Here is a 16,239-nt window from a genome sequence, read left to right as displayed (position 1 = left end):
GTCACCAGAAGTACAGGAATCAATTTCCAGGTGCAAAAGCCTCAGGATGTCCACTGTATACAAGCCTATTTATTATCCAAACAGATTATTTCCCCCATTCTTTCCTTGGGAATATTTCTGCCATCTTTACTTTTATAAAGATAAGGCATCAAGCAGTCATTATGCCAATATTCTATTTCAAAAGCACATCCGTTAACTTAACAATTAACAGATGTATAAGAAGATAATAATAATTTTCTGCTTTTCATCAAGAGTTGCCCTGGGTGCAAGAGGGAATAAAAGGATATAAACCAAAAACATGATCATGAATATCCTCTAGAGAGGGGAAGAGGGAAATGGGGCTTGGGGTGGTGATTAAAGATATGAGCTGTATCTTTAAATATTTTTTGTCTTGGAAAGAAAGAGAAGAAACAAGAAGTAAATACAGCAAAATATTTACATATGTTAAATGTGGATAGTGGGATATTTGTTATATTATTCTTAGTATTCTGCTCTAACTTAAATTTCTTTAAAAAAGCAAAACACAAGTCAGTTCCCTCCCAATATTTCAGACTACAAATAAAGTACTATCTCAATTGACTGGCCTGCCAAAACTTCCTTAGCTCTATTCAAATCTACACCCAAATGTGGCAGAGCCTCACATAAAGTCAAGCCTTCCAAGGAAAGAACACAGGCACAAGTGGTCCAGAGAACTGGTTCTGGGAAACCCACTGGCACCCAATCGCACAAGGATTTGATTTACAGAAAAAAGCTCCAAAGACCACACATTCGGTTCAAGATGGTTAATTTTTAAGGAGAGACCACAAACCATTAGAATTTTCAGAATGTAACCGCTTTAGAAATTTCAGTCAAGATATTATAATCCATTTACACTCTACAGATACAAAATGTTTCCATAAAAAATATTAATTTTTACAATAATTTAAGAACTTACCTCCCATAATCGAAGAATATCTAGAAAACTAAATTCCCTTTTAAATCTGATTAAAAGCCATCTGAAGCAAAAATAAAGGTATCCAGAGTCCTGGGATTCTACACAGAAAAAAATATATATATGGCTTACTCTTATGCTAATTATCTCAGAATACAGTGACCTATTTCAAACTCAAATTTTTCTATTCATCTTAGGCTATTAAAAGTCCTATAAATTTAATTGCTTTCTACTAATTCAAGGAAACAATTTAAATTTGCAGGCTAACTTCTTTAAAAGAAAACCACCAGATAACAACAAATACAGTTGACCCTCCAGATCTGCATGTCTGCATCCGTGGATTCAACCAATCATGAATGGAAAATTTTTGGAAAAAAAAAAAATTTCCAGAAAGTTCCAAAAAGCAAAACTTGAATTTGCCTTGCCTAGCAACTATTTACATAGTCTTTACATTGTATTTACAACTATTCACACAGCAGTTATATTGTGTTAGGTACAATAAATAATCTAGAGATGATCTAAAGTCTACAGGAGGATGTGCATAGGTTATATGCAAATACTGCACCATTTTATGTAAGGGACTTGAGTATCCTCAGGTTTTGGTATAGGGGTGGTGGGTGGGTCCTGGAACCAATCCCCCACAAATAATGAGGGACAACTATAATTCACTTTATAAACAAACTGTTTTAAGGCAAAATTATACAAGGACAGTTTGGTCCCACACTTTTATTCCTCAGAGGAACCCAGGCAACATTGGTAGAGTATATACATCTTTAAAAGAGCTCTTTACATTTTTTCTCTGTTAGTATTACCTTACAATTTGCTGGGTATAGATTTGTTTCATTAAACTTACCTAAGTAACTGCAAAATCCACTGTCCAACAATCGAAGTAAGGTACTTAGCTGAATTAGCTGGGTCTTCATGCCTTGCATTTGTTCTTCAAAATTTTGATGCTTTAAAAAAATAAATGTTATCACATAAGTTATATTTAATAAATATTTTACAGTACATAATCACTGATAACTATGCCATGAATATAATGACAAATGCTGGATTTATACCACACTGGTTATATTTTAAAATCACAACTAATTAAAATGCTAAAGCAACATTAAAAAGGAGGAAAGAGAATCTCTGGTCTCAAACTAAGAATTACTTTTTCCCTCTATTCATTTTTTTTTTAGATAAAGAATAATGCAGAAACAGCAGGGGCAGACTGACTGATATATCAATACTTATTTCTTACGTCAAATAAGAGACTTGGTGAATGGAACACACATTGGAAAATAGACTTTTATCAAATCACTTCACTGTTAAATACTTTTTTCAAATTAACATATGAAATAAAATTTTAGCTTTAACATATCATGTTAAAGAATTAGCTAATTATTTCTTAGATTTGATGACATTAGGGAATCTATGAAGTCTAAACCATTTTCATAACAACACTAAAACAATCTATATATTTTGCACTTTAAATTCCCCCATAAATGTAAAGGCTATATGATGTGTGATACTGCAACAGACTGCATACAGGAGCGGATATGTAAGTCAGCTGTGTTCTATTAAACTAAACATTAAAGAAAATGAAAAATGGAAAATAATTCCTCTTTTCACTAAACTGTTTTGGAAAAGTTACTTTTCATTTAAAAAAATGTATGTATACCAAGGTGTGGCAGGTTTACTGTCATTTTTAAATGAATGAATAAATAAATATTTATAAATTTCCTAGCATTAATTTTTCATATGACAAACATCAATAGATATAACCCACATAAACAAAAGCTCTTGGAATCCTCAATAATATTTAAGAGTGTGAAGGGGTCCTGAGATCATACAGTTTGAGAACTACTGTGGTTACATGTTTTAAATAATCTTTGAAGTTTAATAGATTCCCTACCAACACTTCAGTCAAGGTTTGGGGATGGGGAGTGCACCAAAATAAAGGCTTCTTAGATGATTCTGATCCCTTTAACCCTAGTGTTCTAACCCCTTTATGGTGAACTACTGCCCTAACCTTTGTGAAAAGCCTAAGAACAACATCCCCTCCCTCACACTTCTTTTTTCGTTTCTGAGACAATAATAGTGCTTTATTAGAAGTATCCATCTGATTAGAAACCATTCATTCCTGGTAAAAAAATTTTGAAAATTAAGGGCTACTGATTCTCAATAAAATGGCTTCTCTTCAGTGATTTAAATAGTTTAATTAGTGAATGAAATAGTTTAACAGACTAACGCAAGCCTTTGGGATATAGTTTCTTCACATTTCCCACATGGAACTGTAAGGGAAAGGCAGAATTAACTCTCTGATTAACAGCATAATTTTTGTTGTGACATGACCAAAAGCTAAAATTGGTTTGGAAGTACCAACATGGCGTAGCCACTGCTACCCACTCTGCTATAAAAAGCAGCACTCCCAAAATGACAGAAGCTGACTTCAGAAAAGCAGCTACTCCTGGAGAAAGGGAAATGAGGTCAACAATGGATATACAAAGGGCATCAAGTGTAACTGTAAATAAATATGTGTGTGCATATATATACATAGGTATGCACATATGCATGTATACATATATGTACATGTACATTTATACAGGTGTGTGTGTGTGTATATATATAGATGCGGGTGAGAAGGAAGGGTGAGACAAAACAATATGGCAAAATGAATGGTGGCTATAAGAAAGCTCGTCAGAGCATTTTGCAAATATTTCTATATTTTGAAAACAAAGTCTATGCCTAGACCTACATTAGATGTGAGTAAATATCAACAAAAGTAAATCTACAGACACTAAATTCAGCCTCACTAGTTAAAACTTATGTTAAATAAATCCATAAAACAAAAAGGAGTCAAACAGCAGCACAGATTCAAGGACACCAAAACAATAGCAATGCAGTGAAAAATAATTGTGCGGATTATTTTGATTGTAACTTATTGCCCTTTCATTCAAATATTATGAAGCAAAAGATGTTAGTAGACAATATATTAAGAGATATTTTTAGAATAAAGACTAGAAAAATCCCCAGACCATTCTCAATGGAAAAGGCAAACAGAGAACATTTACTGTGAACGAGACAGAAAAAAGAACCTGAACCTTCATACACAAAAATGACAAATAGACTGTGAAGTGGTACACTGCAGATGTTCAGAAAGTAGTCTTTACATCTGACACCTAAATACATGCACACGTATGCATGTATGTATGTATTTGGCACCACAAGCCAATATATTTGAACATGCCAATATTAGCTCAGTTTTATGAAAACTATTACTGTAAAACACTAAATGCCGTATGTTTGTGCTAATTCTTGGAACACCTACAGTAAGTAGAGGTCTAAACTAAGCACTGGGGAAATATTCATGTGTTTATTCTACAAAAATCTGTTGAACAAAAACCTCATGGCAGGCATTAGGAAAATTCTGGAAGCATATCAGAGAATAGTTAAACAAAGACATGACCCCTTTATCAAGGTGCATACTAGCTCTAGTGAAAAGAGGATAAACAACAAAAACACAAAGAAAGCAGACAACAGTTTTTACACAATTAGTTATCAGTTGTACAGACCTTTATAACAAATGCCTCAGGTTTCTAGAGCACCTGGGAGTAAATGGAACTAAGAAGGCAGGTAAAATCAATCAATCAAAAAGGTAAGGAATGCAAACTATGGTATTACCATATTACTGCAATTAAAAATCTTTCCAAATAATCCAAAAACGTTAATTCATGGTATCTTATCAAGTATGGAAAAGAACTAGGAGAAGTGAGGATGAGTTGGAACCATGGATAAGAGACTTGAGGAAACAGATAAAATTGCAACAAATTACAAGGGGAAATAAAAAATAGGCAAGCAAGAGAGGAAGAATAGAAGTAATCAAAAAATAGAAGTAATCAAAAAATTTCACATCTGTATCACAGACTCTCCACTACAGGGAAACATTTTATATGACTACATATTCAAATCTTTATTCCCTTGCAAGCAAGCCATTTCAATATCCAACCATCAAGGCCCAGCATCAAGTATATTTATTTTATTTTGAAACAGTACAGTGACCTATGTAGTCAGGTCTTTGGATTTCATATGCTTTTATATGCTCTTAGCCCCTTTGCTTTTTTTTTCCCCTTTCTAATAGATTACTTGAGAAGACTGTTCTATTTTCCTGTTAATACTGTACTATTGTCCTAGAACTCTGTCTCCAAGATATATCAATGATAATAGATAAAATGTTCCTTATAATAATATGTATATATAGACACAGTTCAACTCTAATAATCGCATGCTTAGGAAAAAGCTAAGAAGCTGTCAACATTACAAATAGTTCAAACACATCTGGAGAAAAATCAGCCACTATAATGACAAAATACAAAATGTTCACAAAAGGTAAGGATATTACTTGGCATGACTAAGCTTTATCTCTGGAACAGATGATATGAAAGTTCAACTACTTCACAAGAAGTGAAATCATCTATTTCATCAATATTCTATAATGACTCATGGTTCTCCTGCAGATCATAAGAATTTACCAATATTAAATCCTGATTATTCCTGTTCTATAGGCACTTACTATCTACTTTTTGTATTAAAAACAATACCAGCATTTCCAAGCCTCTTGAAAAGGCTATTTAAAAAAGAAACAAACGAACAAACAACATAGAGCAGTTTTTTTAAGTTCTACCATAATTGGCTAAATATAAACATCAATCTTATATAATAAGATTATTATACAACTAAAATTTTCAGAATTAGTTTGGAATGGAACCTTACCATTTGGTCCATGTAGGAGGCAAAGCACCAAAAGGCATCTACTTCATTTTCCATCACATATAAAAGAGGGGAAAGTAAGTCACTCATTCCTTGCACATATCCTAAGAAGAACAGAAAAAACTAATCATATCTCTAAAAACCTAAGTTTTATGTATCCATTTGTGCATATCACCACCATTTCACTTAAAACTGCATCTTTTTTCTTGGTTTCAGAAACTGGTCGATACTGATGTTTGTAAACAATGAGGAGGAAATCTATCAATCAGGTGAGAAAGGTGAGTTGTTTTGTACTGAGATGTCAACAGATACATAACTGCTAGTATGTGTCTTAGTGTAGATATCATTATCAAGAGAGGGTAATATTATTAAAAAATAATGTGCAAAAGCATTATGATAAAGAAGAGGGGTGAAGGGAAACCCAGAGGAATATCAAATTTAATAATTAAAAAAAAAAAGTCAAAGGGAAGAAAGTTGCAAGGCCAGAGTAGTCAACCACCACCAAACTATGATGAATAAGCCCAGTAAAATAAGAACTAAAAAGGGTCCAACTGCTTTAGCAACCAGACATTGGTAATCTACCCAAAAGGAATCACAATAAAATTACCTCTTTTAAGTGGTTGTATTTATGTTCTCTCTTTTTTTTTCCTTTTGCTGTTACTCTAGACCCAACCAATGCTAGCAAATGGGCTTATTTAATCCAATCAATATTTTGTACCTAAAACTACCATCTTAACCACCTTTCTCTTGTGCTCTTATAATTTCTCATCATGACACTAATTTGCAGCCCTAGATTAAAAGAAAAATTGGAAAGTTAAAGAATCAGGCCCCTCACTTAAAAAACAAACAAAAAATCTTAGTTTTGCTTTTCACCTGACCATGTCAAACATCTTATTTTTTAGTTCCATCTTATAAAATCCTCAATTTTCTTAATTGTTTTACAATTAGGTTTCAGACTTAAGATACAGATTCTTGAATCAACAAAAGGACAAGAGCTCTTACTAAGCCTTTTCACATACATATCATTCAACTTTGGTAACTTCTGTACATTCATTAAAGTTACATAGAGATTTTTTTCCCCAGTGATAGTTTGGGAAGTCTGTGGAAAACATACAGTCTTTTATTTGCAGAACCAACACTTACATTCTTATCATTCACCAATATCTGTGTGCAATGAAGCCATTTAAAACAGTATACATTTTTAAAAGGGAGGGGATATTTCTGCCTGCAGTTATACACAATTTTACATCACTCTTCCTATTCTGGAAGACAACTTTAAAAATGACCCCAGGAAGCATGTAAGCCAAAGTCTCTTGAGAAAACTCAGATTAAAAGTATAACAGAGGGCTTCCCTGGTGGCGCAGTGGTTGAGAGTCCGCCTACCGATGGAGAGGACACGGGTTCGTGCCCCGGTCCGGGAGGATCCCACATGCCGCGGAGCGGCTGGGCCCGTGAGCCATGGCCGCTGAGCCTGCGCGTCCGGAGCCTGTGCTCCGCAATGGGAGAGGCCACAACAGTGAGAGGCCCGCATACCGCAAAAAAAAAAAAAAAGTATAACAGAAAGAGACAGTTCACTTCAGGATCTCCTTACACATAAAAGTTTAGCTCTATCTGCTCTTAGCCTCTACCCTGTTGAAATGGAGCAGGATCCTACGGTCCTTGCCACCCACATCCTCAACCTGGCTTTTGTCTGTGGAAAAACTTTAGCCAAAGAATAAGTTTAATCAGAGAAGTGAGAAAATGCAGAAACAAAGGAAAACAGTCAAAGGAGACCAAATAATAATAGTTTAGTCATAAAGCACAGTCAAGGACCTTTAGTTCCTTCTTAAGGGCTGTAGATAATATTCTGAGCCATATCCTGTGAGCTGTCTTAAAGATACTAAAACCCCCAGCAGGTGGAAGAAGTTAACTACATGATGACCAGGCTGCAGCCATGAGCTGCCACAATTCCGAGAACTGGCCTCAAAGAAATGGAAACAAACCGACCCTAGAACTGAAGATTAACTGTACCTAAAACAATCAAGATGATGCTGGTCAGACCACTGATGACCAATTTCAAGACAGTCAGAGCTGACTGTGCTGTTTCTGCACGTAGCCCCTCCCTCCATCTATAACAGCTCTTGCCCACTGACTGTCAGTGGTGGGAGTCGGCCTCTGGACAGATGTCAGCCCTTACCACCCACGCCCCGACCCCCACACTGACAGCATCCAAAGCAAAACAAACTTTCCTTTCCGCCAACCTGGCCTCTTTAGTGGCTTCTGAGCGATGAGCAGCCGGACCCCACTTTCAGTTATACTATCATCTACTGCTACGCCCAATCCCTCCCAACCTCACTGTGTCTACACTACACCCTGCGGAAAAGTATGTCTCTACGCACGTTAGCACACACACAAAAAAACTTAGGTTCCCATGGCAGGTATCCAATTATTATAGTACCAAACAATGGAGTTACCAAGACATTTAGAGAAAAGTGCTAGAAAAAATGGCATATGACATGATATCTAAATGTAAGCATTTATACAAATTTATTGCAGATGTTTTTAAAACAGTACATACGACATGATTAACTCTGTGTGTCAACTTGAGTGGGCCACAGGATGCCCAGATGTCTGGTTAAACATTATTTCTGGGAGTAGCTGTGAAGGTGTTTCTAGAAGAGATTAGCATTTGAATTGGTGAACTGGTTAAAGCAGATGGCCCTCAGCAATGTGAGCAGGTGTCACCCAATCCACTGAGGACCTGAATAGAATAAAAAGATGGAGGAAGACTGAATTTGCTCTCTGCTTGGTTGGTTGAGCTGAGACAGCGCTTTGCCCTCAATGCTCCTGGTTCTCATGCCTTCAGACTCAGGATTAGCACCTACACCACTGGCTCTCCTGCTCTCAGGTCTTTAAACTACACCACCAGCTTTCTTGAGTCTCCACCTTATAGATGGCAGACTGTGGGACTTTTCAGTCTCCATAATCACATAAGCCAGTATCTTATAAGAAATCTTTTTTTTTTCTTTACTTCTTTCCCTGACTAATACAACACTTTTAAGAAAGAATAAGTAGGTCAGAAGGAAGACTAGATTGTTATCATCAGAACTTTCCTACATGGCAATGACACAGTGAAAGCAATAACAAATATAAAGGCTAAACCAATTAAAGCATGAAGGAAATTTATGTGAATTCAACAAAGTGGAAAAGAGTACCACTTTCCTGGGTCTGACCACATGTAGTCTGTAACAGAAATATTTCAAAGCATGCTGTTCGAAAGATTTACAAAGCACCTTTCCTCTGGGGGGGAAAAAGTGCTTTATTATAAAGTTATAATGAATAAAAATTTCTAAGAAGCTAATTTAATCCTTTAAGTCTTCAGCTTTCATATGGGATCACTACCATAAAGTTTTAATTAAAGCAAGCAGTCAAATTAATCTTCATATTCTTGTTGCTTTTAATCTATTTTATTTTATACATGATGTTCTTTGGGGTATGTCATGAGCTGTAGGTGTGGAATTAATGTACAAATTCCTTTTAATTAAAGAAAGATTAAAGCTGTTTAAATTAGCATTCAGTGATGCTCAGATTCTGCACTAGTGCTGGCTGAGGTACATCTTAATCAGCACTACTACAATTTCTGAGGTAGTTCCCCAAAATTATTTTCATAGCAAAGTTGTTTCAGTGTGGAGGTGTGAGAAATGAACTCCTTACCATCCTAGTGTACACATTCTTAAAGAGAAAAGAAAAATTTCATCTATATACAGGTCAACATTCCAGGTTAACTGAAGCTTATACGGTTATTAGAGGATCAATTTAATTTTTTAAATCTTAAGAGGTGGAAATCATTTTTTTTTAACTAGACACTCTCCTGCCTTCTTACATACCGTATTTTGAGTATAATTTAACCTTTTACTGCTTATTCAGGATCAGATTATGAACATCAGATTATGAAAAAAAAAGATACCTCCCATAGAAACAACTTAGATATGTCTGCACTAACTAAAAATTACTCTTCCTTGAGTTCTTCTGTCTGCTTTTGTTAATTTTTATCTTCTTCCTCACTATTAATGAAACTATATTCAACACAAATACACCTACACCTCATCTATGGGCTAAGAAGCCAAACAACTCAATAGGAAAGAATCAACTATAAGAGTAAATTTACAGCCCGGATTACTCTGCTATGAGTAAAAAGCAAGAAATTTGGTCCAGTGCTTTATGAAAACTACCCTGGCTTCTGCCAAGGCCAGAGTTCTTAATAAAATCCCTGGGTATGTTTCAAATAACTTAAAGTATTTGACTGGAAAGAATGTGGGGTTAATATAGACAAACGGAAACAGCAATTTATCCAAATAGCTGGTCTGGGACTCAGTTCCTGAAAAAACTGAGCATTCAGGAACTCCTTCTGAGAATATGCATTAATTCCTATCTCAAAATTACCAACTGAGAGTACAGGGAAATGCCTCTTATTCCCTAGGATGACAGCCCTATTCCCCACAGTGGCTAAAAGAAACGAAAATGGCAATGGGTCAGGGTGCTGAATGTGTAGAGGTAAGAATGCCAGGCTGCAATAAAGACCTGGGTCTCTACCCCCAGTCCAATATTTACTACTTGTACAACCCTGAGTCACTGTCTAAATCAATATAACCTTACTTATAAAGTAGGGATTATTTTCCCACTTCTTCAAAAGGCTTCTAAGAGAATCAAAATTGAAATCAAAATTGAGTAATAACAGCACTCTGTAACATGAGAAGCACTCTACTAATACTTTCAGCAATCCACTTGGAGGCTCACTATACGTGTGATAGACAGACAGGACTGGCTACATTTCACATTTTAAGAGAAATCTGTGATGTTCAACTACTGTCACCAGAGGCTGATGCCTCAAGATCCACAACAGAGTTTACATCTTCCCCTAACTTACGTATAAGAATACAAAATGAATTCACATAGATACAAACAGTGAAGAAAATGTACCCATAATTCAAGTTTCATTTGGATTTAATATGACAAATACCCAATTACCTGCCCCAAAAGATGTATCAAGCTCTATTAAGGTAATCTGGAAAACATCTACTTTCACTATCCTCTACTTGGGAGTCACTAACATCAGTAGGTAACGCAAACTTTTCCATTCTTTATACTTATTTAAAGGTTGATGGTTAGGGACTTTATTGGTCCTTTAAAGAAACAGCTCAAGTTCTCTTGTCCCTTAAAATATTGGTTCCTTAGGCTTTCTATCCCTTAGCATCACTTCCCCACACAATCCCCCACTCCCACCACCAAGCCCAGTCTTTCCAACCTATTCTTGGTAGAAAACAGACTAACCAAGAAAAGAGAGCAAAGCTCCACAAGCCCTAGATAATTATCTACACCATTTGTCTATAATATCAAATCAGCATTTTTCTTCACAAAGGATAAAGCCTATCAAAAAAAAGGTTCCCAAACTTTCTCAATTCACAGTACCCTTAGAGCCTCAGGAATTGTTTTCCAAGGCATCCCTAGGCTCAAAAGTATTACTAACAATTTCTATTTATTAAACAGATCCAAACAACTTAATTAATATTTATATCCTCTTTAACTTAGCACCTGTTGGGCACTACACTACTCAAACCTTGGAATCCAATTGGATACCACCATCCTCATCTATTTTCACACAGTACTTGCTTATCATAGCAAGGCCAAAAACTCTGCTTTGTAAAGATGTAACTTCATCAGAAGGAGTCTGGTGATCTAATGATGAAACCCTGAACTACTCCAGCTAGTAGTTAGAGCAGTGTCCTACAGATGTCACTATATTTCCCTCAAATATTTAAAATATCCCACACTGTCCCCATGAGTTTGCTGCAGCAACCCAGTGCTCCTTGGTGCATAATTTGGGAACCACAGCCTTTTAAGTTTCCAGTCCCCTGTGAAACACCCCTATAAAAACTAGGCCACAGAACTATTTACATGTGCCTAACAGGTTAATAAATTTAAATTCTAAAATAAACATACATAATATCTTTAAATTAGGATGTTAGAGGAGAACTTACCTAAATCAAAATCATACATACAGTAGGTCATCAAAATGTCATGAAGCAAAATCAACCCTGGATTATCTTGGCCTTCATAAAACTTGTTTGTTCGATCTGTTCTGTTAACATCTTTTTCTGAGGAAGAAAATCATCACATATTTGAAAACCTTTAGAATAACAGATTTTTATAAAGCTCACATCTTACAAGTACAGAGTTATTCTTCTTGTTATTAATCTTACTCTCCTGCCAAGCTTTTAAAATGAAAAAAAATTCATCAAATTCCATTTCAGATATGCAATAAAGTACCATTTTGGAATTTTTTTCCAAAGTCAGTCAACCTCCTCTTGGGTATATTTTTAAATATTTTTCAATTTTTATCTAAACATAGAAATCTTTTAATTGAATAGCAGGAAATACATTCAATTAATTAAAACCAACACCAAGTAATAGTTCACATTAGTTAGCAATAAAAATGCCAGTCATGCGCTTCCCTGGTGGCCCAGTGGTTAAGAATCTACCTGCCAGTGCAGGAGACATGGGTTTAAGCCCTGGTCCAGGAAGATCCCACATGCCGCAGAGCAACTAAGCCCGTGCGCCACAACTATTGAGCCTGCACTCTAGAGCCCGCGAGCCACAACTACTGAAGCCTGAGTGCCTAGAGCCTGTGCTCTGCAACAACAGAAGCCACCGTAACGAGAAGCCCGCGCACTGCAACAAAGAGTAGCCCCCGCTCACTGCAACTAGAGAAAGCCTGTACAGCAATGAAGACCCAAAGCAGCCAAAAATAAATAAATAAATTTATTTATATATAAAAAAATGCCAGTCATGAATACATGTGATTGGCAGTATTATTTGAAAACAGTAATGAAAAAAGTTACTATGCAATCAAGTGTAATCAAAGAGATTTGTTTCATTCATAATTGTTTCATTCATTATGAGAAGTACTGTCAACTTCTTTGTCATGTTCCATAATCATCTTCAGGACAAATTACTTCTTCATTCTCATATAGACATTATTCAGTTTACATATAAAATAAATAAATAAATAGTTTACATATAAAATAAGCAATCTATTTTAAGTTTGAAAAAAAAAGAAAATCCACATTTTTCTGGAAATGATTTTAAGACATTAAAAACAGTTTTAGAAACATCACCAGGAGTGTATCTCAAGTTATACTGACAATTCAATTAACAAACACTGATACCTGCGAGATGCATCTTGTGAAAGACTTTACAACTAAAAAGGCATTCCCCAAACTTCAATCCCTCAGTAAATTACGAAAAAATAATTTAAAGAAATTTAGAGTGATTAATTTACTCTATAATCAATTTTGTTTAAAAGTTATAACTGTCCTCTCCCCCCATTAAACTGAATAATCTGAAAACATTCTCAATAATTGTTGTGAAGAGATGAGGAGGTATTTTACAACAAAGCAAAATCTAACATGACATGAGTTTAGATTCTATAAGAGCATTTTAAAAATCAGCAGGACAATATTCTAGCTTTTTGTTAAGCTATCTTAAAATAGCTTAATAAATATAAATATAGCATATATCTATAGAACTGTGAATATATTTTTCAAACAAGGAAAAGCAATACCAAAAAAATACTATAAATGTCAAATTTTATTTAAAAACACCAAAATGTTTCATTCTCATATCATAGCTGATAGAGGTACATGATAAGTTATTTTTTATTAACTCAAGTACAATTTACATAGTCATAATGCCAATATAGAATATCTGCCTTAATAGGTGTTTTAAACACAGTAAAAAGTTATTTGTGCCCTCATGAACTATCTGTCTCTCTTTCCTCTTGTATAGTTATTCAGTACTGACATGCCAGGCAGAAAACAAAAAGGTATCAACAATGATATAAAGGGACTTCCCTGGTGGTGCAGTGGTTAAGAATCCGCCTGCCAATGCAGGGGACAAGGGTTCGATCCCTGGTCCAGGAAGATCCCACATGCTGTGGAGCAACTAAGCCCGTGCGCCACAACTACTGAGCCTGTGCTCTAGAACCAGGGAGACACGACTACTGAAGCCCATGCGCCTAGAGCCCGTGCTCCGCAACAAGAGAAGCCACAGCACTGAGAAGCCCGTGCACCGCAATGAAGAGTAGACCCCACTCGCCGCAACCAGAGAAAGCCCGCGCACAGCAACGAAGACCCAACGCAGCCAAAAATAAATTTAAAAAAAATCTTAATAAGAGAAGTAATATTTCTAGAAACTATTCCTAGAAAGAAAATGAGCACTGAAATTTTTTAAAGGTCTTCATTAAATCCAACTCTCTATCTAACTTGACGTAGCTAAAAAAGACTGAAGAAAAGCACAACCATGCTGACTGATACATTTTATATTCACTATCACTAACCTCAAGCGGATCCTTAATGCTGCCTGGCAATCATGCTCTATTTCCCTCAGCATTCCCTCTCTCTTTTCATATAGCTGTTTTACATCTTCTCCTCTCTCCTCAAGCCTCCAACATGTTATCTTCTCCCACACCTTAGCTCTGAGCATCTTGCTTCCTATTTCTGAGAAAACAGAAGTTATCCGAAGAGAACTTCCACAGATGCCCACTATTTTAACCACATAACTGCACTTGTACCCAAAGTCTCCCTTCTCTCCTATCATTATACATGAGCTTCCATGATTGTGGCTACAATCAAATACCTCCTCTTGTGCATGAAATCCATGTCCTATTGGCTACTCAAGGACACTGCTCTAGTTAATTCTTGCCTCCTTTTCTAGTTTCACAAGTTTTTCCTCCTACCGGACCATTACCACCCAGCATTCAACCATACCATTGTTTCTCTCATCATCATAAAAAACTTTCTTAACCTCACTTTTCCCTCTAACTGCTGCCCCATTTTCTCCCCAACTGTTTACAGCAAAACTTCTTGAAAGAGCTGTATACATTGTTTCCATGTCCTCTACTCCCATTCCCTCTTGAACTCACTCTAGTCAGGCTGTCACATCCACCACTCCACCAAAACTCCTTTTTAATCAAAATCTTCAGTGATCTCCTTATTACTCTGTTCAACAGTCAATCCGAGTTTTCATTTTACTTGACATCCCAGTCACTCCTTCTTGAAATACTTTCTTCACTTGACTTCAGGACAAACTCTCATGTTTTCTCCTCTTTTTCTCTGGTTCTTTTCTCAGTCTCTTTTCCTAATTGTTCCTACTTGTAAGTTAAAGTGCCTGAGGGCTCAAGTTATCAGACCTCTTCTTTTCTAAATGCACTCGCTCCCTTGGCAATTTCATCTAGTCTCCTACCATCTATATGTTGATAACAGCTCTAAATTTCTATCCCCAGCCCTTAGCTCTCCTCTGAATTCCAGCCCTATATATCCACTTCCTACTCTTAAGGACATTCAATAGGCTTTCTCAAACTTAATATGTCCAAAACTAAACTCCAAATATTCCCCTCCAAACTTGCTTCTCTCATAGTTTTCCCTGTCTTAATAAAAAACAGCAACTCTATACCTCCAGTCGCTCACCTTAAAAACTCTGTCATTCTTGAGTATTTGCTTCTCTTGTCTGACACTGATGTATCTGTTAAACCTCCAAAATACATGAAGAAACCAACACTGAGATCTCCCACCCACTCACTCCACCCCCTACCCTGACTCACTCCACTCTAGCCACACCGGTCTCCTTGCTCTTCTTCTAACATGTGGAGGTCCTAAAGCAGAAACAAGTCTAGACCATGCTGTTCCCCTCTGCCCAAAATGTCCTTCACCCAGATAGTGGTAGAGCATACACCCTCTGCCCAAAATGTCCTTCACCCAGATAGTGGTAGAGCATACACCCTCTGCTTCTTTAAGTCTCTATTCAAATTTCACTCAAGCGCTAGCCACCTGGCTCAAGCAACCATCATCTCTCATCTAAATTACAGCAATAGCCTCAAATGGTCTTTCTACTTTCACCTTGCCCCCCAGAGCTATTCTCCATATAGTAGCCAGAGTGATTTGCTAAAAACAAGTCAGATTAGGTTACTCTTCAGCTCAAAATCTTCCACTGGCTTCCCATCTCTCTCATAGTAGAAGTTCAAGTCTTTACAATACACTACAAGGCTCTATGTGATCTGTACCTATGCCTCCACTGTTTCTTCTCTGACCTCATCAGTTTCTATACTCTACCCCAACTCACTCCAGCCACACCTCCCAGCTGTACTTCAAACATGCAGAGACGCTGGAATGTAATGTAAACAAGTCTAACATGTGTTGTTCCTTTCTGCTTGGAATGCCCATCACCTAGATATCCGCATGGCTCACTCATTCCCCTTTTCAAGTTTCTACTCAAATATAACATCCTCAGTAAAAGCCTTCTCTCGTCACCCAAGTTAAACCTGCAACATCACACATTAAATTTCCTAACCATCTTCCCTGCCTTATTTTTCTTATTTAGCACTTATCACTAATATACCACAGATGTTACTTATATTGTTTACTGTCTGCTCTTCCCCACAAGAATTTTGTCTGTTTTGTTCACTGATGAATTCCCAGTGCCTAAAGGAGAGCCTCGTATATAATATGCACTAAGTAAAT

At 36.4% G+C, this 16,239-nt stretch overlaps 1 protein-coding gene across 2 annotated transcripts in view; it reads right to left on the bottom strand.

The window, feature by feature from the left end:
• Positions 1 to 16,239, bottom strand: part of TBC1D15 (TBC1 domain family member 15) — a 70,237-nt gene that overhangs the window by 3,661 nt on the left and 50,337 nt on the right. For both annotated transcript variants that reach the window (XM_082634572.1, XM_082634571.1), the window contains 4 exons: positions 11,704 to 11,820; positions 5,690 to 5,790; positions 1,785 to 1,884; positions 935 to 1,032 (listed from right to left, as the gene is read on the bottom strand). In XM_082634572.1, coding sequence (XP_082490698.1) covers positions 935 to 1,032; positions 1,785 to 1,884; positions 5,690 to 5,790; positions 11,704 to 11,820 — 416 coding nt within the window. The remainder of the gene's footprint in view (positions 1 to 934; positions 1,033 to 1,784; positions 1,885 to 5,689; positions 5,791 to 11,703; positions 11,821 to 16,239) is intronic.

Source organism: Mesoplodon mirus, assembly GCF_964341445.2.
Source record: "Mesoplodon mirus genome assembly, chromosome: 11".
Lineage (NCBI taxonomy): Eukaryota > Metazoa > Chordata > Mammalia > Artiodactyla > Ziphiidae > Mesoplodon > Mesoplodon mirus.
Note: the sequence above shows the minus strand (reverse complement) of the source record. Positions and strands in the feature narration are given on the sequence as shown.